The sequence below is a fragment of the Culicoides brevitarsis genome, chromosome 1 (assembly GCF_036172545.1).
Source record: "Culicoides brevitarsis isolate CSIRO-B50_1 chromosome 1, AGI_CSIRO_Cbre_v1, whole genome shotgun sequence".
Classification (NCBI taxonomy): Eukaryota; Metazoa; Arthropoda; class Insecta; order Diptera; family Ceratopogonidae; genus Culicoides; species Culicoides brevitarsis.
Genome location: NC_087085.1, coordinates 38,009,481 through 38,033,850, shown reverse-complemented (window position 1 = coordinate 38,033,850; position 24,370 = coordinate 38,009,481). Strand labels below are relative to the sequence as shown.

The window sequence follows — 24,370 nt, the reverse complement described above, 5'->3', positions numbered from 1 at the left end:
ATTTTTAGTCCAAAATTCTTAATTTTACATTAAAAGGCCCTCTAACGGTGTTTTTTTGAACTAATTTTGTAAACAAAAACACGTCAAAAAATTTGGGGAAAGCTGGAAAGGAAGAAAAAATATTAATTTCATGTGAATTTCCTTCACAAAAAATATTTTAATTAATATTTCCCGCAAAATCTAGTCCCCAAAAATTTTTTAATTTTTTTTTCGTAAAAAAAAAATCCAGAAATATGGATTTAATGATCTTGATAGCGATTGCCACGTCCTTGCTGGTCATTATCATCACTCTTCTCTACTTCAAGAGTAAATCAGAACCACAAAAAGGTACAAAAAAAATATTTTTTTTCAATTTTTTATTAAAATTTTATTTTTTTTAGTTGCTCGTGAGCCCCAACAACGAGGCGTTCCCGCTCGCGCTGCTGAAGGCGTTCCTCGTCGTGCCCAAATCGTTCGAAATCAACGAAATCGTGCTCGTGTCGTCGAAGATGAGCCCGTTGCTGCTGACGACGATGACGACACCGAACGTCCCATGCCCGATTTCGACGGGAAAATGGGCGCCAAGAAACGCGCCAAGCTCGAAGCGAAAGAAGAAAAGAAAAAACAACGCGAAGCCGAGCAACAGGCACGCGAAGAGCAAAAAGCAAAAGATGCGATAATCGAAGCGGAACGTCAAAAGCAGCAACAGGAGGAAGAAGCGCTGGAAAAAGCTCGCGAAGAAGCCGAACGGAAGGCACGCGAGGAGAAGGAAAGACGCGAACACGAAGAATATCTAAAAATGAAGGAGGCATTCAGTGTCGAGGAAGAAGGATACGACGAGGAGGAAGAAAGTGACAATTTGCTGCAAGAATTCGTCAAGTACATCAAAGAGAACAAAGTTGTCGTGATCGAAGACGTAGCGGCGCATTTTAAGCTGAAAACGCAAGCCACCATCGATCGCATCAAGGATTTGCAGAAAGATGACATCATCAGTGGCGTTATTGACGATCGGGGAAAATTCATTTATATCTCGCCGGATGAACTGAAATCCGTTGCGAAATTTATTCGGCAACGCGGAAGAGTTTCAATTACGGAATTGGCGGAGCATAGCAACAAATTGATTAATTTTGCAAGTCCAATAGCTGCAAGTCAATAATTTATTCGGATTTTTTGTCGACGTTTTTCTTTAATTTTTATATTTTAATAATAATAAGGTTAACAATTTTGTTTATTGTTAAATAGAAACAATTAAGAAAAAAAAGTTTTTTTTACGAAGACTTTCTTGGGCTGTTGCGATTTTTTTTTATTTCAACTTTTTGTCTTTTATTCTATTTAGAACTTGAAAATCTCTTAAAAAATTTAAAAAAAACGTAAGGTAATTTTTTTTCGAAATTTAAATTTTTTTAATAAAAAATAACGTATATTTTTTTAACTTAGGTATTTCTTAATTTAAAAAAAAAATAAAATTATTTTAATAAAAAAAAAATAAATAAAAATTTAACTATTTTTCATATTTTATGTTCATTTTGAATTAAATTTTATGTTCAAATTAAATTTTTATATATTTTTTTTTAAAAATTTTAAATATTTTTTTTTTAATTTTAAAAATTTCTTAAAATTAAATTCAAATTATTTTTAGTTAAAATTTAAGGAAAAATTTACTTAAAAATCAAAAAAATATTTTTTTAAAAGAAATTTTCAATTAATTATTTTTTAATTCAATTCTATTTACGTTTTTCATTTTTTTTATTGTTATTATTGTTGTTTTTAATTTTAATATTTTTTTAAATTTTATTTTATTTATTTTTCAATTTTTTGAAGCACCGAATTATTTTTATTTTTAATCTAAAAATTCATATTTTTGTTTTTTAAATTATTTAATTTTTTAGATATTAAAAAAAATAATTTTTTAAAATCTTTTTTCAAGAGATTTTCGAGGTTTTAAATGTAAAAAAAGACAAAAAGTTCAAAATAAAAAAATCTTTCAGCTTCACTTACGAGGAAGAAGAAGAAAAAAATTAAATTTATGTCAAAAAATGTGCGATTAATTCTCGTCTGCGCCGGCATCCGCGCCCTCGTCACTTTCCGACTCCATTTCGTCTTCGCTCGTGAGATCCGGTTCGCCAACTTGCGCCTCGCACTTCCCACACTTACAGATAAACAAGTAATTATCACGGAGCATCTTTTGTCGCGAGTGCCGACTGCGTTCGAGACTGCACTCATCCAAGTACGAAATGCAAATTTCCTCGCCGGGCGCGATATCCTGCGTCGCTGTAATGGCCACGATGTAATTCGAGTACGGAAAACGTGCCTCAGCATTTGGGGCGCAACTGTGATTAATTTTGCTCTGCGTGCAATAGAGACCGGTGCCTTCGCTGTTGAGGAATTGCCCGGCAACTTCCTCGAGTTTGTCGTACAAATCGTCAATTACTTTGTCTACCTTTTTGCGTTCGTCGTCTGGCATGCTGAGACGCGAGACATTTTGCACCCACATTGCGAACGGGCTTGTGCCGATGCCTTGTCCGTTGCGCCCAATTAACGCGAAGAGACATCGGAAGCCTTCAGGTGACAAATACTGAAAAGAGAAAAAAAAATAATTCAGAAGATTTTTTTTTTAAATTATTTTTTTTTACAAAAAAAAAAAAAAAAAAAAAATTTTTTTTAAAAAAAAAATTTTTAAAAATTTTTAAAAAATTTTAAAAAAAAATAAAAAAAAAAAAATAAAAAAAAAATTTTCAAAAAATTAAAAAAAAAATGATATCTTTAAAAAAATTATAAATAAAAAGGATTAAAAATTTTCAAAATATAAATTAAATTTAAAATAAAATTTTATTAATTTAAAAATAAAAAAAATTAAATTAATTTAATTAAAAATAATTTAATTTATAATTAATTTATTTTTATTTATATTTTAATTTAATTTAATTAAAATTTGATTTAAAAATATTTTAAAATTAATATTAAAATCAATATTTTATTAAAAATTTTCAATTTCATAAAATATTTATGAAATAAAAAAATATTTACATATTTAAAATAAATTTTTTAATTAAACTTTTAAATAGAAATTTATTTATTTAATTTTATTGTTTATTTATTAAATTATTTTTATTTAAAATTTATTATTTTTTTTATTAAATTCAGTGCATTTAAAGTCAAATTTAAAAAAAAATAAAATTTTTGAGACCCGAAAATCAGACAAAAATTTATTTTAAAGAAAAAAATTAGACTTACGTTACCAAAATCCTCGCCGGGAAACGCAGCAATCGTCAGTTTATGCAACGTTTCGATCTGTTGTGAGAAGTTATCGCCTAAAATCTTGTGAAAAATGCCAGTTTCCTCGTTCATGACGTCAAAACAAAAGTCCCGCAATTGCATGAGAAGGTCATATTTCTGCTCGCACTGTTTAATATAAGCTAATATACGAAGAACCATCGTGATGCTCGCCTGTTCCGGTGGATAATGCATTTGTCTTCACCGAAAAAAAGTCAATTTAGCGAAATTTCAACGAAAAAAATGAAGAAAAACTCACTTCCAAGCGTCAATTAGTTTGTTCAACGGATGATCCGGATTGTCGCTCTGATCTCCGAGACACAGCGTATGATGATATGTGCTCATGGCCTTGACAAAGCAGTCCTGACTGCAAAACCGCACGCCGCAATTGCACATAATCGTTTGTCGCAGCAGCCATTCCTGCGTGGGACAGCACTCCAAATACGGCAACGAGATGCTTCCGTCGTTCGTCAGTCTTCGGACATTTGTTTCGGCCGTTTCCAGCGGGCGCAGGCAATGTTCGCACGCAACATACCCATAAGCGGCGTTCCAGCAATATTGGGCCGAGATTAAAGGCGCTTCCTCGAATATCACGTCGCCCGCCGTATATTGACGCAACGCATAAATGCCGCGACCCTGAAACAAAAACACAGATGAGAAAAAGTGATAAAACGCGAATTTTTCAATTAAAAAAAATTATTTTCCGCTGTACGGAATCCATGAGGTCACTTTTGGCAGCAGGAAAAATCGACAAACGCTCAAGGCGGGGAGCCGAGTTACCTTATCCTTTGACAGCTGGATTGTGTATCCATCGCTATTAGACATACTTTAATTAAGTGGATGCGCGATTTCGAGCAAAAAATTACAAAAAGCTAATTTTGTTGAAAATTTTTTACCGGAGTAAACACTACACAACGTGCGGAAGTGTCAAAAGTGACACACGGAGAATTTCGAATTTTTCATCAGGCACGTATGCGGCACGTGTTTTGTAGTGTTATTCACACATTTGTGCGATGTGTGAGAGAATTTTGGTTTTGTATTGGGATTCTCGTACAAAATCCTACAGAAATTCGTATAATTTTTTACCGCGTTTCGAAGACAAAATGCGGTATTAAACTCGAGGGCTCTAATTTATCATTTTTAATCATTTTATAACTCAAAACTGCCAAAAAATTGAAACTGAAAAAAAATTTTTTCTTTGACATAGTTTTGTTTTAAAAACTAAATCAAGAGCAAAAAAACTGTGTCAAAAACTGTGTCAAAGCCATTTTTGTCAAATCTTGCTCCAAATGGATAAAAATTTGTCAGAGGGCTCTAATTTATCATTTTTAATCATTTTACAACTCAAAACTGCTAAAAAATTGAAACTGAAAAAACATTTTTCCTTTGACATAGTTTTGTTTTAAAAACTAAATCAAGAACAAAAAAACTGTGTCAAAGCAATTTTTGTCAAATCTTGCTCCAAATGGATAAAAATTTATCAGTGGGCTCTAATTTATCATTTTTAATCATTTTACAACTCAAAACTGCTAAAAAATTGAAACTGAAAAAAATTTTTTCCTTTGACATAGTTTTGTTTTGAAAACTAAATCAAGAACAAAAAAACTGTGTCAAAAACTGTGTCAAAGCATTTTTTGTCAAATATTGCTCCAAATGGATAAAAATTTATCAGGCGGCTCTAATTTATCATTTTTAATCATTTTACAACTCAAAACTGCTAAAAAATTGAAACTGAAAAAACATTTTTCCTTTGACATAGTTTTGTTTTAAAAACTAAATCAAGAGCAAAAAAACTGTGTCAAAAACTGTGTCAAAGCAATTTTTGACAAATCTTGCTCCAAATGGATAAAAATTTGTCAGAGGGCTCTAATTTATCATTTTTAATCATTTTTTAAATCAAAACTGCTAAAAAATTGAAACTGAAAAAACATTTTTCCTTTGACATAGTTTTGTTTTAAAAACTAAATCAAGAGCAAAAAAACTGTGTCAAAAACTGTGTCAAAGCAATTTTTGACAAATCTTGCTCCAAATGGATAAAAATTTGTCAGAGGGCTCTAATTTATCATTTTTAATCATTTTACAACTCAAAACTGCCAAAAAATTGAAACTGAAAAAAAATTTTTCTTTGACATAGTTTTGTTTTAAAAACTAAATCAAGAGCAAAAAAAAAAACTGTGTCAAAAACTGTGTCAAAGCAATTTTTGTCAAATCTTGCTCCAAATGGATAAAAATTTGTCAGAGGGCTCTAATTTATCATTTTTAATCATTTTGCAACTTAAAACTGCCAAAAAATTGAAACTGAAAAAAATTTTTCTTTGACATAGTTTTGTTTTAAAAACTAAATTAAGAGCAAAAAAACTGTGTCAAAAACTGTGTCAAAGCAATTTTTGACAAATCTTGCTCCAAATGGATAAAAATTTGTCAGAGGGCTCTAATTTATCATTTTTAATCATTTTACAACTCAAAACTGCTAAAAAATTGAAACTGAAAAAACATTTTTCCTTTGACATAGTTTTGTTTTAAAAACTAAATCAAGAGCAAAAAAACTGTGTCAAAAACTGTGTCAAAGCTTTTTTTTGTCAAATCTTGCTCCAAATGGATAGAAATTTGTCAGAGGGCTCTAATTTATCATTTTTAATCATTTTACAACTCAAAACTGCCAAAAAATTGAAACTGAAAAAAAAATTTTTCTTTGACATAGTTTTGTTTTAAAAACTAAATCAAGAGCAAAAAACTGTGTCAAAAACTGTGTCAAAGCTTTTTTTGTCAAATCTTGCTCCAAATGGATAAAAGTTTGTCAGAGGGCTCTAATTTATCATTTTTAATCATTTTATAACTCAAAACTGCTAAAAAATTGAAACTGAAAAAAAAATTTTTCTTTGACATAGTTTTGTTTTAAAAACTAAATCAAGAGCAAAAAAACTGTGTCAAAAACTGTGTCAAAGCAATTTTTGTCAAATCTTGCTCCAAATGGATAAAAATTTGTCAGAGGGCTCTAATTTATCATTTTTAATCATTTTACAACTCAAAACTGCTAAAAAATTGAAACTGAAAAAAAATTTTTCTTTGACATAGTTTTGTTTTAAAAACTAAATCAAGAGCAAAACTGTGTCAAAAACTGTGTCAAAAACTGTGTCAAAAACTGTGTCAAAGCTTTTTTTGACAAATCTTGCTCCAAATGGATAAAAATTTGTCAGAGGGCTCTAATTTATCATTTTTAATCATTTTACAACTCAAAACTGCCAAAAAATTGAAACTGAAAAAAAATTTTTTCTTTGACATAGTTTTGTTTTAAAAACTAAATCAAGAGCAAAAAAACTGTGTCAAAAACTGTGTCAAAGCTTTTTTTTGACAAATCTTGCTCCAAATGGATAAAAATTTGTCAGAGGGCTCTAATTTAACATTTTTAATCATTTTGCAACTCAAAACTGCTAAAAAATTGAAACTGAAAAAAAATTTTCTTTGACACAGTTTTGTTTTGAAAACTAAATCAAGAGAAAAACTACTGTGTCAAAAACTGTGTCAAAGCTCAAATCTTGCTCCAAATGGATAAAAATTTGTCAGAGGGCTCTAATTTATCATTTTTAATCATTTTACAACTCAAAACTGCCAAAAAATTGAAACTGAAAAAAAATTTTTCTTTGACATAGTTTTGTTTTGAAAACTAAATCAAGAGCAAAACTACATCAAAAACTGTGTCAAAAACTGTGTCAAAGCTTTTTTTGTCAAATCTTGCTCCAAATGGATAAAAATTTGTCAGAGGGCTCTAATTTATCATTTTTAATCATTTTACAACTCAAAACTGCCAAAAAATTGAAACTGAAAAAAATTTTTCCTTTGACATAGTTTTGTTTTGAAAACTAAATCAAGAGCAAAAAAACTGTGTCAAAAACTGTGTCAAAGCAATTTTTGACAAATCTTGCTCCAAATGGATAAAAATTTGTCAGAGGGCTCTAATTTATCATTTTTAATCATTTTACAACTCAAAACTGCTAAAAAATTGAAACTGAAAAAAATTTTTTTTCTTTGACATAGTTTTGTTTTAAAATCTAAATCAAGAGCAAAAAAACTGTGTCAAAAACTGTGTCAAAGCCATTTTTGTCAAATCTTGCTCCAAATGGATAAAAATTTGTCAGAGGGCTCTAATTTATCATTTTTAATCATTTTACAACTCAAAACTGCTAAAAAATTGAAACTGAAAAAACATTTTTCCTTTGACATAGTTTTGTTTTAAAAACTAAATCAAGAGCAAAAAAACCGTGTCAAAAACTGTGTCAAAGCTTTTTTTTGTCAAATCTTGCTCCAAATGGATAAAAATTTGTCAGAGGGCTCTAATTTATCATTTTTAATCATTTTACAACTCAAAACTGCCAAAAAATTGAAACTGAAAAAAAATTTTTCTTTGACATAGTTTTGTTTTAAAAACTAAATCAAGAGCAAAAAAACTGTGTCAAAAACTGTGTCAAAGCAATTTTTGTCAAATCTTGCTCCAAATGGATAAAAATTTGTCAGAGGGCTCTAATTTATCATTTTTAATCATTTTACAACTCAAAACTGCTAAAAAATTGAAACTGAAAAAAATTTTTCCTTTGACATAGTTTTGTTTTAAAAACTAAATCAAGAGCAAAAAAACTGTGTCAAAAACTGTGTCAAAGCAATTTTTTTGTCAAATCTTGCTCCAAATGGATAAAAATTTGTCAGAGGGCTCTAATTTATCATTTTTAATCATTTTACAACTCAAAACTGCTAAAAAATTGAAACTGAAAAAAATTTTTCCTTTGACATAGTTTTGTTTTGAAAACTAAATCAAGAGCAAAAAAACTGTGTCAAAAACTGTGTCAAAGCTTTTTTTGTCAAATCTTGCTCCAAATGGATGAAAATTTGTCAGAGGGCTCTAATTTATCATTTTTAATCATTTTACAACTCAAAACTGCTAAAAAATTGAAACTGAAAAAACATTTTTCCTTTGACATAGTTTTGTTTTAAAAACTAAATCAAGAGCAAAAAAACTGTGTCAAAAACTGTGTCAAAGCAATTTTTGACAAATCTTGCTCCAAATGGATAAAAATTTGTCAGAGGGCTCTAATTTATCATTTTTAATCATTTTACAACTCAAAACTGCTAAAAAATTGAAACTGAAAAAAATTTTTCCTTTGACATAGTTTTGTTTTGAAAACTAAATCAAGAGCAAAAAAACCGTGTCAAAAACTGTGTCAAAGCTTTTTTTTGTCAAATCTTGCTCCAAATGGATAGAAATTTGTCAGAGGGCTCTAATTTATCATTTTTAATCATTTTACAACTCAAAACTGCCAAAAAATTTAAACTGAAAAAAAATTTTTCTTTGACATAGTTTTGTTTTAAAAACTAAATCAAGAGCAAAAAAACTGTGTCAAAAACTGTGTCAAAGCTTTTTTTGTCAAATCTTGCTCCAAATGGATAAAAATTTGTCAGACGGCTCTAATTTATCATTTTTAATCATTTTACAACTCAAAACTGCCAAAAAATTGAAACTGAAAAAAAAATTTTTCTTTGACATAGTTTTGTTTTAAAAACTAAATCAAGAGAAAAAAAAAAAACTGTGTCAAGCAATTTTTGTCAAATCTTGCTCCAAATGGATAAAAATTTGTCAGAGGGCTCTAATTTATCATTTTTAATCATTTTACAACTCAAAACTGCTAAAAAATTGAAACTGAAAAAACATTTTTCCTTTGACATAGTTTTGTTTTAAAAACTAAATCAAGAGCAAAAAAACCGTGTCAAAAACTGTGTCAAAGCTTTTTTTTGTCAAATCTTGCTCCAAATGGATAGAAATTTGTCAGAGGGCTCTAATTTATCATTTTTAATCATTTTACAACTCAAAACTGCCAAAAAATTGAAACTGAAAAAAAATTTTTCTTTGACATAGTTTTGTTTTAAAAACTAAATCAAGAGCAAAAAAACCGTGTCAAAAACTGTGTCAAAGCAATTTTTGTCAAATCTTGCTCCAAATGGATGAAAATTTGTCAGACGGCTCTAATTTATCATTTTTAATCATTTTACAACTCAAAACTGCTAAAAAATTGAAACTGAAAAAACATTTTTCCTTTGACATAGTTTTGTTTTAAAAACTAAATCAAGAGCAAAAAAACCGTGTCAAAAACTGTGTCAAAGCTTTTTTTTGTCAAATCTTGCTCCAAATGGATGAAAATTTGTCAGACGGCTCTAATTTATCATTTTTAATCATTTTACAACTCAAAACTGCCAAAAAATTGAAACTGAAAAAAAAATTTTCTTTGACATAGTTTTGTTTTAAAAACTAAATCAAGAGCAAAAAAACTGTGTCAAAAACTGTGTCAAAGCAATTTTTGTCAAATCTTGCTCCAAATGGATAAAAATTTGTCAGACGGCTCTAATTTATCATTTTTAATCATTTTACAACTCAAAACTGCCAAAAAATTGAAACTGAAAAAAAAATTTTCTTTGACATAGTTTTGTTTTTCAGAAGTATTTTATATTTTTCTCAAAATTTAGGTACAAATATAAAAAAAAAATTAAAAAATATTTAAAATTTTTTAAAAACTTATATAAAATTTTCTTTTTTTGTTGAGTTGAGAAAAGTAGAAAAAAATTAATATAAATTTCTTTATTATAAAAATTATTTATTTTTTTAGATTTCTTTAACAACTACAAGGAGTGTAAATTAATAAAAAAATCCATTATTGAAATCCAGTTTTGAGTCAAAAACTCAATATTTTATTCAAAAAAATTCGAATCATAAAATTTTTAAGTGTATGTCGGATTTCTGCTCGTTTCAGCGTAAAATTCGCCAATTCCTCCTAAAGACAAGTTCATGCGATATCCCATGACGAAACCTTTTTTCCAAGATCCTGGTTTGGTTGACACGCAAACATCTCTCTTTGGTACAACTTTGAAGTCATTTTTAAAGGCGCTCGTGTAGAAATATGGACACAATCCGTGACTCAAACGCGGAGGAACTGTAGCTGCATCTTGCGAGTGTCCACAATATCCCATATTCCATGAAATTGGGCAGTATCTGAAAGATTGGTTAAAAATTATTTTTTTTTAAATTTAAAAAAAAAAACAAAAATTACCTTTGATGGGTTCCTTTATCGCAACTCGTGTGGATACATTGTACAATATCAGCTGCCAAAGCAAATTTTAAAGCCAAATCAATGTCTCCGGGGAAACTTGGACCAGCGGGATCACAAACTATATAAAATATAAATTAATTAAAAAAATTATAATTTTAATTATTTTTCAGTCACCATCAATTCTTCCAATTCGTCGCATTCCGAAACTGTAAGCACCTTGCACTGCCACGTGTGCGCCGTAGCTGAATCCGAAGATAAATGCTTTCTTTCCATCATAACCAATGTCGTCAAAAAGAATTTTCAATTGGTTTACAAATGCCGGCATGATGTACTTAAAGTTTTCCACCAACTTTGCGTAATCGGCAGCGGCGAATTTGCTGTAATCCATGAAAAGATGGCATCCTTTGCGAGCTTCCGTCAAATTTGACATAAAATCGGGCACCCATTCGGTTTTTTCGTAACTTTCAGTCCAACCGTGGACGATAATTGAGAGTTCAGTTGATTCTGGAGGACATTCCTTGACAAGAATGTCATAAGCTTCGGAATTTCCAAAGGGTATGTTGAACCTTTTTCCATTTCTAAATTAATAAAATTTAAAAAAAATAAATTAAAAAAAAATTAAATTTAAAAATTCGCGTTAAAAATTAATTTTTAAAAAAATATATTAAATTTAATTAAAAAAAATATAAAAAATAAAATTTCTTAAAACTATTTATTAGACATTTAAAAGTTAAAGAAGTAAAAATATTCAAAAAATATTTAAAATTCGCGAAATTACTAAAAATCTTTAAAATTATGAAAATTTTAATATTAATTAAAAAAAAAATGAAAATAAATAAATTAATAAATCAGATTAAAATAAAATTAATTTATTAATAAATATTAAATTATTATTTAAATTAAATTATATTCAAATAAATTTAAATTAAATTTATTATTTAAAATTATAATTTATAAACAGAACTAAAAATAAAATTTCAAAAATTTGAAAAAACAAATTTTAAACATTTTTTGTTTAAAAATAAAATAAAATAATTAAACAATTAAAGCTTTTATAAAAATTTAATTTGAGAAAAAAAATAATAAAAAAAATAAAAATAAATAAAAAAAAACTTACGGTAAATGAGCGATAAAATATATATCTTTCTCAACTTCAGCAACACTGCTCTGAGCCGTGCAGGCCACGAAACACCCAAAAATAGCGAGAACTGCTAAAATTTTCATCTTTTTCAGTTAAATTCTAAATAGATACTGTGCAAAATTTGCAAAAATAATGATTGTTTTAAGTAAAAAAATAGCAAAATTTGTTCCAAAAATTTCGCCTCATACAGGAAATATGTGATACACGAGAAACAAATATTTATTCAGTTGTTAAGTACATTTATACAACTTTCGAGAAGTTAGAATGAGTGACAAAAATATGTTTTTTATGAAATTTTATAGAAATATGTGTAAAAAACTGTTAAGAAAATATATCTTTTCTTGAACAAAAAACAGTTTTAACGGACTTTGGTGAATTAAGAAAGAGATAAAGAGGACTTTTCTGCGCATGCGTTACATGAGAAAACCGTTAAAAGTCGTTTTTTTTACTAAAATCTTTCTTGATTAAAATCTTAAAGAATTTTATAAAAAAAAATTTTTTTTTAGCTTACAATATTCAATCCAAACCATTTTCAGTGAAATCAAATATTTCAAAAATTTTCAAAAAATATTTAAATTTTTGTACTTTCTAAACTTTTTTAAAAATTACAAAACTATTCAAGAAAAAAATTTCAAGAACATCAAGCAAACCAAAGAAAATAATTTTTTCTTGTAGTTGAAAGAAAAAAATTACTAAAAATATCTAAAATTATACTTTAGTTGAATTTTCTAATTTTAGTTAATTTACTTTTTTTTTATAAAAATATAAAAAAATTTTTTAGGTGAAAATATTGAAACAACTTTAAGTGAATGTCGGATTTTTGGTCGTTTCAGCCCAATATTCGCCCATTCCTCCTAAAGTGAAGTTCATGCGATATCCCATCACAAAGCCATCTTTATACACTCCAGCTTTATTTGTTGGGCACAAACTTTTATTCGGAACCGGTTTGAAGTCATTTTTAAAGGCACTTGTATAAATATATGGACACAATCCGTGATTGTCACGCGGCGGAAGTGAAGCTGCATATTGATAATATCCACAATAATATCCCATGTTCCACGAAATTGGACAAAATCTAAAAATTTAATTCAAATATGCACAAAATTTGTATTAAAAAAAATATTTTTTTACCTTTGAATTGTTCCTTTATCGATACTCGTGTGGATACATTGCACAATATCCGCCGCCAAAGCATATTTAATAGCCATATCAATATCTCCTGGGAAATAATAAGTCAGGGGATCACAAGCTATTAAAAAAAATTATTAGATTTTTAAAAAAAGTAAAAATAAATTAAAATTTTTACCATCAATTCTTCCAATTCGTCGCACTCCGAATTTATGAGAAGCATGAATTGCCAATTGAGCTCCGTAACAGAATGCGAAGATAAATGTTTTCTTTCCGTCGTAACCGTGATCATCAAAGAGAATCTTGAATTGGTTCACGAGTGCCGGCATGATGTATTTGAATTGCGTAAACAAAGTATAGATATCAGGATTAACGCCGTATTTGCTGTAATCCATGAAAAGATGGCATCCTTTGCGAGCTTCCGTCAAATTTGACATGAAATCGGGCACCCAAAGCGTTTTTTCGTAGCTTTCAGTCCATCCGGGGATAATAATTGAGAGTTCAGTTGATTCTGGAGGACATTCCTTGACGAGATTGTCATAAGCTTCGGAGTCTCCAAAGGTAATATTGAATATTTTTCCATCCCTAAATGAGAAAAAAATGTATAAAAGTTAAAAAAAGAAAAATAAAATAAATTTATAAATTTTATTTTTTATGTTTTGAATCAATTCAATTAACTAGGTACCTAATTAAAAATTAAAAAATAAAAAAATAGAATTAAAATTAATTTTTTATCCCTTTCCCGGTTTTGTCCACAGAGGAGGACACTTCAAAATTTGGAAAAACTAATTTTTCAATATTTAAGTAAAAATTAAAAAAATATTTTAAAGCCAAGGGTTCAAAAACAAAAAAATTTTTTGAATTTTGGTCTTTGAAATTTAACAGAAATTTCAAAAAGCTTGCAAATCGAAAAAATTTTTAATTTTTTTATTTATTTTATTTTTATAATTAACTTTTTAAAAATTAAAAAAGAAAAAAAAAAATATTTTATTTAAAAATTAAAATTTATAAAATTAAATTTAAATTAAATTTATTAAATTTATTTAAATTTATTTTAAAATAAGGGATTAATTTATATAAAAAGAAATAAAAAAAATAATTTTTATTAGTTTTATGAAAATTTAATTTGAAAAAATAAAAAAAAAATAAAATTTAATATAATTAAAATTTAGCAAAATTTAAAAAAAAATTAAATATGTAATAAAAACTTACGGTAAATGAGCTATAAAATATATATTTTTTTCAAAATCTTCAATGCTCTGAGTCGAGCATGTCACGAAAAATCCACAAATTGCTATAACTGCTAATATTTTCATCTTTTTCGGTTGAATTCTCGTTACAAACTGTTCGAACTTACAAAACAAAAAAGAATATTATCAGTAAGAAATGGCACAATTTCTTCCAAAAATTTTCCACATATGCAATAACAACTGTGCGATACACGAGAAACAAATATTTATTCAGTTGTTAAGTACTTTTGTCGAACCTTCGAGAAGTTAACAAAAATGAGTGACAAAAATCTATTGTTATGAAACATCACAAAAAAAAAGTATGAAAGCAAGTGCAAAAATTGATAATAAAATACATTTCTTATGGAACAAAAAACACTTTTAACGTACTTTGGTGAACTAAGACTTTACTGCGCATGCGTCAAATGAGAAAAACCGTTAAAAGTCGTTTTATACTAAATTCTTCAGATTTTTCAATCAAAATCTGGAAGAATTTTATGAACAAATATTAAATTTCACCTTGACACGCGTAAAATTTTTGCTTAAAATCCAAATTTTATCAATTTCTTTCGATATCTTTATTTACCGACTTTTGTTGATAAAACGTAAAAAAAAGCAATTGAATAAATATTTGTCAGTTTAGTACATTTTTTCGCTTGTTTTTGTCAAGGTGGCTTTTGTTTTTTATCTGTAACAATAAAAAAATAATATGTAAAAGCTAGAATTTATGAGTTGTATTCTCAGTTTTAAGCTGAATTTTATCCAGATTACAACATAAGTCAAATTAAATATGAAAATTTTATTGTTTTTACTTCCGTGTTTGACCCTTTTTGGGTTTATTGAATCTCAATCCATAGCAGATTTTGAAAAAAATATTTATTTTATCGCTCATACGGAGTAAGTTTAAGTTTCAAGTTATTTTTTTATAAAACGTAATGAAATTGTTTTTTTTAAATTTAATTTTTTTTTATTTTAGCTCTTTTTTAAATTTTCTTTTATTTTAATTTTATATTTAACTTAATTTTAGTTTATATAAAATTTTCTTAATTTTTTAAAATTTATTTTTGTTTTTTATAATTTTTTTTAATTAATAAATTATTTTAATTTATTTATTAATTTATTAAATTTATTTATTTTATTAATTAATTTTTTTTTATCAATTTTTTTTTTAATTTTTTATTTGTCTTTTCTAATTTAGAAACGGAAATATATTCAATATTACCTTTGGAGACTCCGAAGCTTATGACATGCTCGTCAAGGAATGTCCTCCAGAATCAACAGAACTCTCAATTATTATCCACGGTTGGACTGAAAGTTACCAAAAAACGCTTTGGGTGCCCGATTTCATGTCAAATTTGACGGAAGCTCGCAAAGGATGCCATCTTTTCATGGATTACAGCAAATACGCCGCTGCCGATTACGGAACTTTGGTGATAAACTTTAAGTACATCATGCCGGCACTCGTGAACCAATTCAAAATTCTCTTTGATGATCACGGCTACGATGGAAAAAAAGCATTTATCTTCGGATTTAGCTACGGAGCACATTTGGCAGTACAAAGTTCTCACAAATTTGGAATGAGACGAATTGGAAGAATTGATGGTGACTGAAAAATAATTAAAATTATAATTTTTTTAATTAATTTATATTTTTTACAGTTTGTGATCCCGCTGGCCCAAGTTTCTTCGGAGACATTGATTTGGCTTTAAAATATTCTTTGGCGGCGGATTATGTGCAATGTATCCACACGAGTATCGATAAAGGAACATATCAGAGGTAAAAAAATATTTTTTTAATTCAAAAAAAAAAATAAATTTAAATTTGAAACAAATTTTTAGATATTGCCCATTTTCGTGGAATATGGGAAGTTGTGGACACTTGCAAGAGGCAGCTACAGTTCCTCCGCGTATGAGTCACGGATTGTGTCCATATATCTACACAAGTGCCTTCAAAAATGACTTTAAAGCGGTGCCAAATAAAAGATTGTGCGCAACTACCAAAGCTGGAGAGGTTAAAGAAGGCTTGGTGATGGGATATCGCATGAACTTTACTTTAGTAGGAGCGGGCGAATTTTATGCTGACACCAGTAAGAAACCAACGTTTAATTGAAGTTCATGAATTGAATGAAATTTTATTGAAAATTCAATTAAAAAGAGTCAAAATTGAGCAAATATTAAAAATTACTTCGTTTTAATTCAGGTTTCTCGCATAATTTGCTTCCGTGTCTTCATTTTGTATTTTTTTTCTGTTTTTGAATGTTTCTCCATCTAATGAAAAATTAATTGAAAAACTAAATTTTCACTTCAAATTATTTTTTTACAAAAAAAATTATAAGTTTTACAATAAGTTTTAACGCTTTTTCATAAAAAAAAACTTATCTTAGAGAAAAATTTCTCTTTGAATTAGCAGAAAAGCAATTTTCAAATTTTTAACGGTCATTTTTTGAATTGACATTTAAAAATTTTTCATTAAATTTGTAAAAATGTCAAAATTAATATTATTCATAAAGTATTTAATAATCTCAAAAAAAAAAAAATTATTTTTCTTTATTTTTTTGTGAAAAAAAAAAAAATTTTTATTTTTTTGAGAAATTAAAAAAATCAAGTAGGTATTTAAATTACTAAAATTTTTTCAAATCAAAATTAATTTTTAAAATAGTTTAAAAAATTTAATTTAATTTTTTTTCTAAATTTATTAAAGATACTCAACGGTTCATATCAATAAGAGAAAATTTCTTTGAGAAACAATTTTTTTCCCTCACAGTCAAACCTTTTCCCTATCAGAACGAAAATTTCCCTATCAACCTCCAATTTTTCCTTCAATTCCCTTCCAAAAGTCCCTTCCACACACATTTTGACGACCCTTCCACAAAAATTTTCGTTTAGAAGGGACATCAAAATTGAAAGAGCAACAGGCACGTCTTATCACGCAAGTACCAAATTTTCGTATCAATGAAATTCATTCATAGAATTTTCCTCTTTGCCATTTCTTTTCTGCGCATGCTTTTACATCATTCATCGTTTGACATTTCGCTCCTTTCATTGTTTAATCACGCAAAATCGATTTCAGACTAAATAAATTAGATTTTTTCGAATCCTCCAAAACTGGATTTTGACTGAAAACAAAAAAAAAGACTTTTTATCTGCATTCTTCTGTAGTTTTGTGCCACAAATAACGGAAAATCAATCAAAAATTAGATTTTAAAAGGGAAAAGTTCACATTACATCACACACCTAAAAAATTCCCTATGACCTAATTTCGAGGAAATCCATAAGAAAATGTTGAAAATTCCCGGATTAAAAAAGAAGAAAAAGGGCAAGAAGAAGAAGGACCAAGAACTTTTCACGGAAGAAGAGCTCGAACAGTACAAGCAAGAACAAGCGAGAAAGGCAGCCTTAGCTGCAAATGGCAATAATGACCATGAAACGCATGCTACAGAAGCAGTTCACGAAGCAACCGAAGAAAAAACTGAAGAAAGCTCCGAACAAACGAACGACGAGGAATGGTCTCGTTTTGCCGCTCTCACAACTGGAATCGATTCCGTGCTGAAAAAGACGCAAGATGACCTTGATCGTATCAAGTCTCACTCCTTTTTCCAACGAGTCGCTCCAAAGCCTGACGAACCGAAAAACACCGAGCCCCAAGAACCGGAAGAGGATGAAGAAACGAAAAAAGAACGTTTGATGGAAGCTTTGAAAAATGCGGTTGTCGAACTTTCAGAATCTGAAGCGGAGGAAAGTGACGTTGATGATGCCAGTATCTTCGACGCAGATTACCTTGAGAAAGTTGAATTGCCCGACGCGTTTATTCCCGAGTCCCCAACCTTCGAGGAGCCCGAGGGAGATGATCCTTTCGACACTGGTTACGCCGAGAAAGTCATCAAAGGTCCCGAAGTCTCGAAATCCGGGAAAAAAATCGTGAACATTGGAGCTGCGGCATTAGTTCTCACGGGAGCTGTCGACAACCTCCCAAAATCCGCTTTAGTAAAGAGACCAAAAAGACGCCAACTTAAGAATTTATTGTTATCGAGCTTTGATGCGGAAAACGAAGATCCCGAGGAGAAAGGTGAAGAAGAAAAAGTCGAAGAAAAGCACAATCAACTTGACGATTTGTTCGAAATTGAAGACGACGCAAAAAATGTCGAAATTGATCTTACGGTGTCGCTTCATGTCAAGTATCAGGAGAAAAAGGAAGAACCTGAACCCGCAGAAGATGGCGTCGATTCGGAAGTTTTGAAGGAATTTGACGCGTTGAACGAAGAAGATGACGAATTTGCTCAATTAGCGGCAGAGTCATTGCACAAGCCCGCGGAAGTGATTCAAGTAATCGAAGCCATTCCAGTATTAGAAGCAAAGCCTCCCGAAAGCACGGATTGGGCAGAATTCGAGCAAACGGAAGACGTGCTCGAGATTAAGGGAATCGAGACAGAATTGGAAACCCCCGTAGATGATGACGATCCCTTCAACACGACTTTCGTTGAAGCTGTTCTCCCCAAAGTAGATAGTTTCGAGGAATTAGCACGTGAAAGTATCAGTAAACCTCTTAAAGAGCCTCCGCCAGCGAGACCTGCGCCTCCAAGACCTGGACCTCCGCCGCCTCGTCCCCCGCCTGCGGAAATTAACTTGATGGAAGGAAATCCCTCGATTAGCATCACAAATGACGATGACATTACTCGTGATGAACTGGCGAGACGTAAATCCTCTCTGAGTCTCAGTATTTCGGCGAAAAATGTGCAATTTGCGGTTCCAACTCCGGATCCCTTGAAGAGCGACATCGAGTTTAGTACGTTAATAAAGAAACCCCTGACACCGTATTACCCCAAAGAAGACGAAGCCGATGACGAGGAAGCTTATGTTGATCCCTTTGACACTTCTTTCGTGCCGAATGTGCAACCGAGTCAATTAGAACTGAACTACATTGAGAAAGAAATGTTGAAAAATCTCGAAGATGATGATTTTGATCCGCGAGCTGTGACGCCGGAACCTAAAATCCCGCTTCCAGCTGCGACAAAGCCCGTTGAACCAATCCCGGAAACACCAAAAGCTCCCGAAGACCCGTTCGGTAATGAAATTTTCGATGACGATAAATACTCGGCTCTTGCAATAATCGACGACTCACATAAATCTGTCGCCAAACCAGATGCGGATCAACTTGACATTCTCACAAATACTTTAGCAGATGCAGCTGTTGATGTGAAAGTTTTGACGCCAATAAATCAGGCAGACTCCTTCGAAATGGCTGATATCGATCCATTTGACACGACATTCGCGGAAAATATTCGGCCAGGGGAAGCGGAACTCAAATTAATCGAGAGTGAGTTAATTCAATAAAAAAAATTAAAAACAATAAAAATTTATGTTAATTTGCAATAAAACACAACACTCAACACATCATCATATCGAAAACTCATTGTTCCAAATAAATACACTTCATTACGGTTAAATTAATATTAAATTAAATTAAATTAATGAGAAAAATATACAGAAATAAAAATATGAAAAATTATAATAATGTCATATGAAAAAAGTGTAATTATTTATGAAAAAAAAATAAAATTATTTATTGTTAGAAAAATTAAATTAAATAAAATATTAAAAAGAATAATTTATGAAAGAGAATATAAAATATAAAAAGAAAATAATAAATAAAGGAATGAAATAAATGAATGTAAAATCTTGTTGAAATGCTTAAAAAATTGGTTTTATTTAACTTTCAACGATTTAAAAAAAATAAAATAAATAGGCAGCTAAAAAAATTATTTATAGTTGATTACAGAATTTAAAAAAAAAAATTATTTTTTTTTAAATTTTACTTTAAATTTTTTTAATAATTTTTTTTTTTCATATTTAATAATTTTATTATTTTCAATTTTTTATTTATTTTTTAATTAATTTTTAATTATTAAATTAATTTAATTTTTAATTATTTTTTTTTATTTTTTCTTTAACATTTCAACTGACGTTAAATATTTTTTTTTCTTCATAAAATTTATTTATTTAAAAGAAAAAATATTTTTTTAATTTATTTTGCAAGCTTTATATTTTAAATATTCAAAAATTTATATTATTTAAAAATAAATATTTATTTACCGTAATGTAGACAATTCTTATGGAAAAAATCCGTTTCTTATGGAAATTTGGAAGCTAATAGACCAATATTTTTTCATTAAGTTATGAATTTTTTTTTAGCAAATTTTTAGATAAATTTTAATTTTTTTTTCAAAAAAATCAAAAAATAAATAAATGAATTAATCATTAAAATAATTTTTTCTTAAAGTTTTTGTTAAAAATATTAAAAAATCTCGAAATTTCGTTAAAAATTCAAAAGTTTTTTATAAAAATGTTAATAGAACGAATTTTAAACCCTATTTTCGTTAATAGAATGGATTATTTTTTTTCCATAAGAATTATCTACATTTCGGTATATTTTTTTATAAAATATTTTATTATATCCATTGCTTATAGAAAGTTAATATTTTTTTTCTTTTTTAATTTTTTTTGCTCTTAACAGCCATTACCTTACAGTAAAAACCAAACTCAAAATACTTCAAAAATTTAATTAAGAGATTCTTCATAAAAAATCAACTGGAAAATCAAAGAAAACCTTTTATCCACACGTGTTTTCTCTCATTCACGATTGATTGAGCATTTCCAACTTTTTTTTTCTATCTTACACTTTACCTTTTCTCTTATGGTATTATACCATTAAGTGTGTTGGTTGTTATTTATTCCATCACACGTGTTGATTTCAACATCTGTCGAAAATGGGGAACAATCATCCCACATTAAATGCTTTTGTTTACAATTGCCTCGATATAATTTTTTTTGCATGAACTTGAACTTTTTAAGCCTGTTTTATTTCCAGAAAAAAAAATTCCAACAAGCTGTAGGAAGTTCATCATATCTACAAAAACAGGAAAAAAACTTAAGTCTTTCGATAATGAGATTACATATTTTTTTTTCATCGTAGAAAAAAATTGTAATTGCTCATTATTTTATACTGCAAACTTGAAATTAGCTAACTTTGTAGTGCCTACTTTGCTTATATAAAATAAAAATAAAATCTTAATGATGTTACATTATTTTTATTACGAGAATTTTTCTCAATTGTTTAGTTTTATTTAAAAAAAAATGTAATTAACTTAAAAATTTAAAATTAATTAAAATGCTTTTTAATTTATTGCTAGACAAAATTCCGTAAAGACAACTGAAACAAAGAAAACCGAGAATGACAATGCAACAAACTTCAATTAATTAAGGAATTTTATGTATGACAATAAAATTGTCATGTTTTAAATTAAATCGTTCTGCCTTTATTTTTGTTAAGAAATTTCATTTGTAGAGTAATGACAATAAAAAGTTGTCTCATGAGATAATTCAAAGTTAATTTTTGGCTCAAAGTTGAAGGATATGGGATAAAATTTTCATCAACTGATTAAAATTAAATAAGAAAAAACTCAGAGCATGACATATTTTGAGCCAATTGTCAATAATAATGAAAATGATTTGAATAATTTCATGAATAAACATTTTTTTTTTCTTCAAAGAAAATAGTTTTCTCAATAATAAAAAAAACATGATAAATAATTAAAAGAACTAAACAAATAAAAAGTAGGATAAATTAACAAAGTTTCTAGATGATTTTATCAAATCATTCAACAAAATAAATAAATAAATAAACAAGGAATGAAAATACTTTTCTTTGAAAGTAAAGATTGCATTTCATTTCCAAGAAAAAAAAGAAAAACACGTTTCTCAACTGTTTCGTAACAACACAAAATAAATTTGAATGTAAATTACTTCGTAGTAAATCTCTTGAATTGGAATTTATGATCTTACAATTGATATTAGAGAAAATGTTCTTATCCTTGAAGGGATTAAAATTGTCGTGGGAAAGAATCAAAACAAGACGCCTTCATGTGATAAATATTCTAAGAAAAATCTCAGACAAATAACACGCCTTTTTCAAGTGTTTTAAGTAATACTTAAAAGGGATATGAGGCGTTTTTTTGTTTCGTCTAAAGATTTTATATGAAGAAACTTCTTTGCGAAGGTTTCTTTAAGAAGAAAATGACGAGACAGTTTTTTGTTGCTTCTTAAAAAATTAATAGTACACAGTCATAATCAACATGAAAGAAAATCTCTTAAGCAACATATTACTCTATTTTTAGTTGAATTTTAGTAAAAATTGCATTCTATGGTTTCTTAAGCAATTCAGAAAAATCAGTCGAAGGTTTTATCTTCTCATCACAGAAATTTCGTTATAACGCAGTTAACTCCGTAATACCAAACAGTGTCGTATATGACATCTCTCGAGAACCCTTTTTGTCGTCTATTTCTCAATGTTTTCATTGAACATTGCCAATTTTTGACACATTCAAAATCAATAATTTGGTGACTTAAATTTATACAATAAATGACATTAATTAAAGATAGAACTTAACTCATAGAAGAACTCATAGAACTTAATAAATAGTAGATTTCTTCTTATTTGACGACAATTATTTCATTATTGGACACACTAATAACTACTTAAACACTAATATCACAGCTCACGGTTCTTCTCTCATTTGGCGGTTCGTGTGTGGCGGAACAGGCAGTTGACATTTTGTGGAGTTTGACGACAGATAGACATGAAACGAAACATAATAAAACGATAAACAGCCAAAGCGCAATAATTTGGTGAAAATATTTGCTTTTTTGTATCATCAGCAACACGTTTTTTTTTATACTTTTGTGTCTTAATTTTTTTGTTTCTTAAAAAAAATTCAATTACTTAGGATAGAATGAATATAAAATAATAAATGAATATAATATGAATGAATATAAACATTTATAAATTGTATGAGCTGCTAGAAGTTCGAACTATGACATTACTATAAAAATTTCTCATTGCGTCTTTGGCTGATTGATTTTCAAAAAACATGAATTTATCTGAAAAAAAAATATTAAAAACATTTAAATAAAAAAATTAAAAATAAATTTAAAAAAATAATATAATAAATTAATTATTTTTTAAAATTAAAACTAAATTATTTAAATAATTATTTACATTAATTATTTAATTAATTTATTAATTGAATTATTTAATTTTTTTAATTATTTAATTTATTTAATTATTTAAATACTTTAATTATTTAAAATTAACAATTTTTTAATTAAAATGAATTAATTAATTATAATTAAATAATTAAAAAAATTAAATAAAATTATAAATTATAAAAAAATTAAATTTAAAACATTTTAAATCAGGTCAAAAAGTAATGCGACTCATAATTTTCTAACCTTTCCTTTAAAAATTTAATTTTCATCCAATTCTTTTTTTTATTACTGAATCCTCTTTTTGCTTCCTTTTATCCTCTTTAAAATATGTTTTTAACATGTTCCATAACAAACATGAATTTTTCAACAAAGTTTCTTTGTCGAATGTTGTTTCAAGTTATTTCCTCTGTTGGTTATATTTTATATTTGCGGCTCTAACTCTAATGCATTGGCAGTTAGATGAATTCCTCATAACATTTGTTTGTTTATTTTCACTTCACAAATGGGAAATATGTTTGTTAAAAGATGTTATTTATCCAGTTCCTCGTGCATTTTCTCTTGTTTTCCTGAAATAGAGCAATAAAAAAGAAGGAATGCGAATTTTACTGTTTTTCAATGCGGATCATGAAGAATGTTTCTACCTGCGTCGTTAACTCTAACTTCGTTTTAAAAAAATGCGGGGAAATTCACAAAAAATAACAAAAACGATTTTGTTTTTTTTTGGCAAATAATCTTTTTTTTTGTGTTTTGAAAACATTTCCTTTTCATGTTTTTTAAATGTTCTCTTGATGGTGTTGGCAAAGATTAAAATTTTCAAGCACTTTGTTTTGTTTCATTTTTATTTTCAATTTATGGTTTTGTTTTGCTGGTTTTTCATTGTTTTGAAGCATATAAAACCGAGAAATAATTGTTTTGTGTGGTATAAAAATTTTACAAGAAAGATTTTACATTTAGCAAAAAAAATACAAAAAAGGTTTATGGAAGAGAGAATTCCAACAAAACTTCAAATTAAGTGTTTTCACACTTTTTTTTTGTTATTTTTCATGTCAACACTTGTGCATTAAAAATTTATTTTAACTTACAAAAGCACTTAATCTCTTGATAAACTTTAATTTCCTTGAACATTTTAAAGCTAAATGATTTTTTGAAAAGAGGAATAGTTAAAAATTTAAATCTAATAATTTAATGGTACTTGATGTTTAAACGGAATTAGAAATGCTGCATCAAAGAGAAAAATGTAGAGAAAATTAAATTTTCCTCTTAAATGACCGATTCGAAGCTTAAACAAAGAAACAATAAGGCTTTGTTAATTAAATTACAATTCCGTGAAAGTAACAATGATAAAAAGAGGATAAAGCATACTTTTTTAATTGAATTTTTGCATCCAGGTAAGTGCAGCTTTTCAGGTGTTCTGTTGCAGTAAAATACATAAAAATGCGGTAAAAATATAATTAAATTTGACAAAATTTTGTTGAAGTCAAAAATGGT

At 28.1% G+C, this 24,370-nt stretch overlaps 6 protein-coding genes across 9 annotated transcripts; 3 read left to right on the top strand and 3 right to left on the bottom strand.

The window, feature by feature from the left end:
• Window positions 1-79: 79 nt before the first annotated feature.
• On the top strand, window positions 80-1,267 carry LOC134827162 (DDRGK domain-containing protein 1). Its single transcript, XM_063839732.1, has 2 exons — window positions 80-327; window positions 381-1,267. Exons 1-2 carry the CDS (start codon window positions 234-236, stop codon window positions 1,133-1,135), a joined length of 849 nt encoding a protein of 282 aa, XP_063695802.1. The 5' UTR covers window positions 80-233; the 3' UTR covers window positions 1,136-1,267.
• Window positions 1,152-4,169, bottom strand: LOC134827161 (histone-lysine N-trimethyltransferase SMYD5). 4 transcript variants are annotated; one of them, XM_063839728.1, is made up of 5 exons: window positions 4,033-4,169; window positions 3,512-3,888; window positions 3,214-3,451; window positions 1,978-2,554; window positions 1,152-1,266 (listed from the first exon to the last, which is right to left on the bottom strand). In XM_063839728.1, exons 1-4 carry the CDS (start codon window positions 4,075-4,077, stop codon window positions 2,024-2,026), a joined length of 1,191 nt encoding a protein of 396 aa, XP_063695798.1. In that variant the 5' UTR covers window positions 4,078-4,169; the 3' UTR covers window positions 1,152-1,266; window positions 1,978-2,023. The 4 variants fall into 4 exon arrangements, with proteins under 4 accessions (XP_063695798.1, XP_063695800.1, XP_063695801.1 ...); XM_063839730.1 differs by having other exon boundaries at window positions 1,190-1,328; XM_063839731.1 differs by having other exon boundaries at window positions 1,207-1,307.
• A 5,845-nt stretch (window positions 4,170-10,014) lies between these two features.
• LOC134837778 (uncharacterized) lies at window positions 10,015-11,567 on the bottom strand. The gene is made up of 4 exons (XM_063853165.1): window positions 11,461-11,567; window positions 10,518-10,921; window positions 10,344-10,461; window positions 10,015-10,285 (listed from the first exon to the last, which is right to left on the bottom strand). The coding sequence occupies exons 1-4, from the start codon at window positions 11,565-11,567 to the stop codon at window positions 10,015-10,017; spliced, it is 900 nt and encodes a 299-aa protein (XP_063709235.1).
• Window positions 11,568-12,285: 718 nt separating this feature from the next.
• LOC134837777 (uncharacterized) lies at window positions 12,286-13,928 on the bottom strand. The gene is made up of 4 exons (XM_063853164.1): window positions 13,825-13,928; window positions 12,791-13,197; window positions 12,616-12,733; window positions 12,286-12,559 (listed from the first exon to the last, which is right to left on the bottom strand). The coding sequence occupies exons 1-4, from the start codon at window positions 13,926-13,928 to the stop codon at window positions 12,286-12,288; spliced, it is 903 nt and encodes a 300-aa protein (XP_063709234.1).
• A 1,160-nt stretch (window positions 13,929-15,088) lies between these two features.
• On the top strand, window positions 15,089-15,950 carry LOC134837776 (hepatic triacylglycerol lipase-like). The gene is made up of 3 exons (XM_063853163.1): window positions 15,089-15,443; window positions 15,500-15,617; window positions 15,680-15,950. Exons 1-3 carry the CDS (start codon window positions 15,089-15,091, stop codon window positions 15,948-15,950), a joined length of 744 nt encoding a protein of 247 aa, XP_063709233.1.
• Window positions 15,951-16,910: 960 nt separating this feature from the next.
• On the top strand, window positions 16,911-19,321 carry LOC134838159 (protein stoned-A). The gene has a single exon (XM_063853630.1). It carries the CDS (start codon window positions 17,120-17,122, stop codon window positions 19,169-19,171), a length of 2,052 nt encoding a protein of 683 aa, XP_063709700.1. The 5' UTR covers window positions 16,911-17,119; the 3' UTR covers window positions 19,172-19,321.
• The last annotated feature ends 5,049 nt before the right edge of the window (window positions 19,322-24,370 follow it).

Coding starts and splice junctions, on each gene's coding strand:
- LOC134827162 (XM_063839732.1), top strand. CDS start 234: ATGGATTTAATGATCTTGATAGCGATTGCCACGTCCTTGCTGGTCATT. Junction 328..380: donor TAAATCAGAACCACAAAAAG/GTACAAAAAAAA, acceptor TATTTTTTTTAG/TTGCTCGTGAGCCCCAACAA.
- LOC134827161 (XM_063839728.1), bottom strand. CDS start 4,077: ATGTCTAATAGCGATGGATACACAATCCAGCTGTCAAAGGATAAG. Junction 3,889..4,032: donor TCCAGCTGTCAAAGGATAAG/GTAACTCGGCTC, acceptor TTTTTGTTTCAG/GGTCGCGGCATTTATGCGTT. Junction 3,452..3,511: donor AAACTAATTGACGCTTGGAA/GTGAGTTTTTCT, acceptor TTTTCGGTGAAG/ACAAATGCATTATCCACCGG.
- LOC134837778 (XM_063853165.1), bottom strand. CDS start 11,567: ATGAAAATTTTAGCAGTTCTCGCTATTTTTGGGTGTTTCGTGGCCTGC. Junction 10,462..10,517: donor ACGAATTGGAAGAATTGATG/GTGACTGAAAAA, acceptor TATTTTATATAG/TTTGTGATCCCGCTGGTCCA. Junction 10,286..10,343: donor GATAAAGGAACCCATCAAAG/GTAATTTTTGTT, acceptor CCAATCTTTCAG/ATACTGCCCAATTTCATGGA.
- LOC134837777 (XM_063853164.1), bottom strand. CDS start 13,928: ATGAAAATATTAGCAGTTATAGCAATTTGTGGATTTTTCGTGACATGC. Junction 12,734..12,790: donor ACGAATTGGAAGAATTGATG/GTAAAAATTTTA, acceptor TTTTTTTAATAG/CTTGTGATCCCCTGACTTAT. Junction 12,560..12,615: donor GATAAAGGAACAATTCAAAG/GTAAAAAAATAT, acceptor TTAAATTTTTAG/ATTTTGTCCAATTTCGTGGA.
- LOC134837776 (XM_063853163.1), top strand. CDS start 15,089: ATGCTCGTCAAGGAATGTCCTCCAGAATCAACAGAACTCTCAATTATT. Junction 15,444..15,499: donor ACGAATTGGAAGAATTGATG/GTGACTGAAAAA, acceptor TATTTTTTACAG/TTTGTGATCCCGCTGGCCCA. Junction 15,618..15,679: donor GATAAAGGAACATATCAGAG/GTAAAAAAATAT, acceptor ACAAATTTTTAG/ATATTGCCCATTTTCGTGGA.
- LOC134838159 (XM_063853630.1), top strand. CDS start 17,120: ATGTTGAAAATTCCCGGATTAAAAAAGAAGAAAAAGGGCAAGAAGAAG.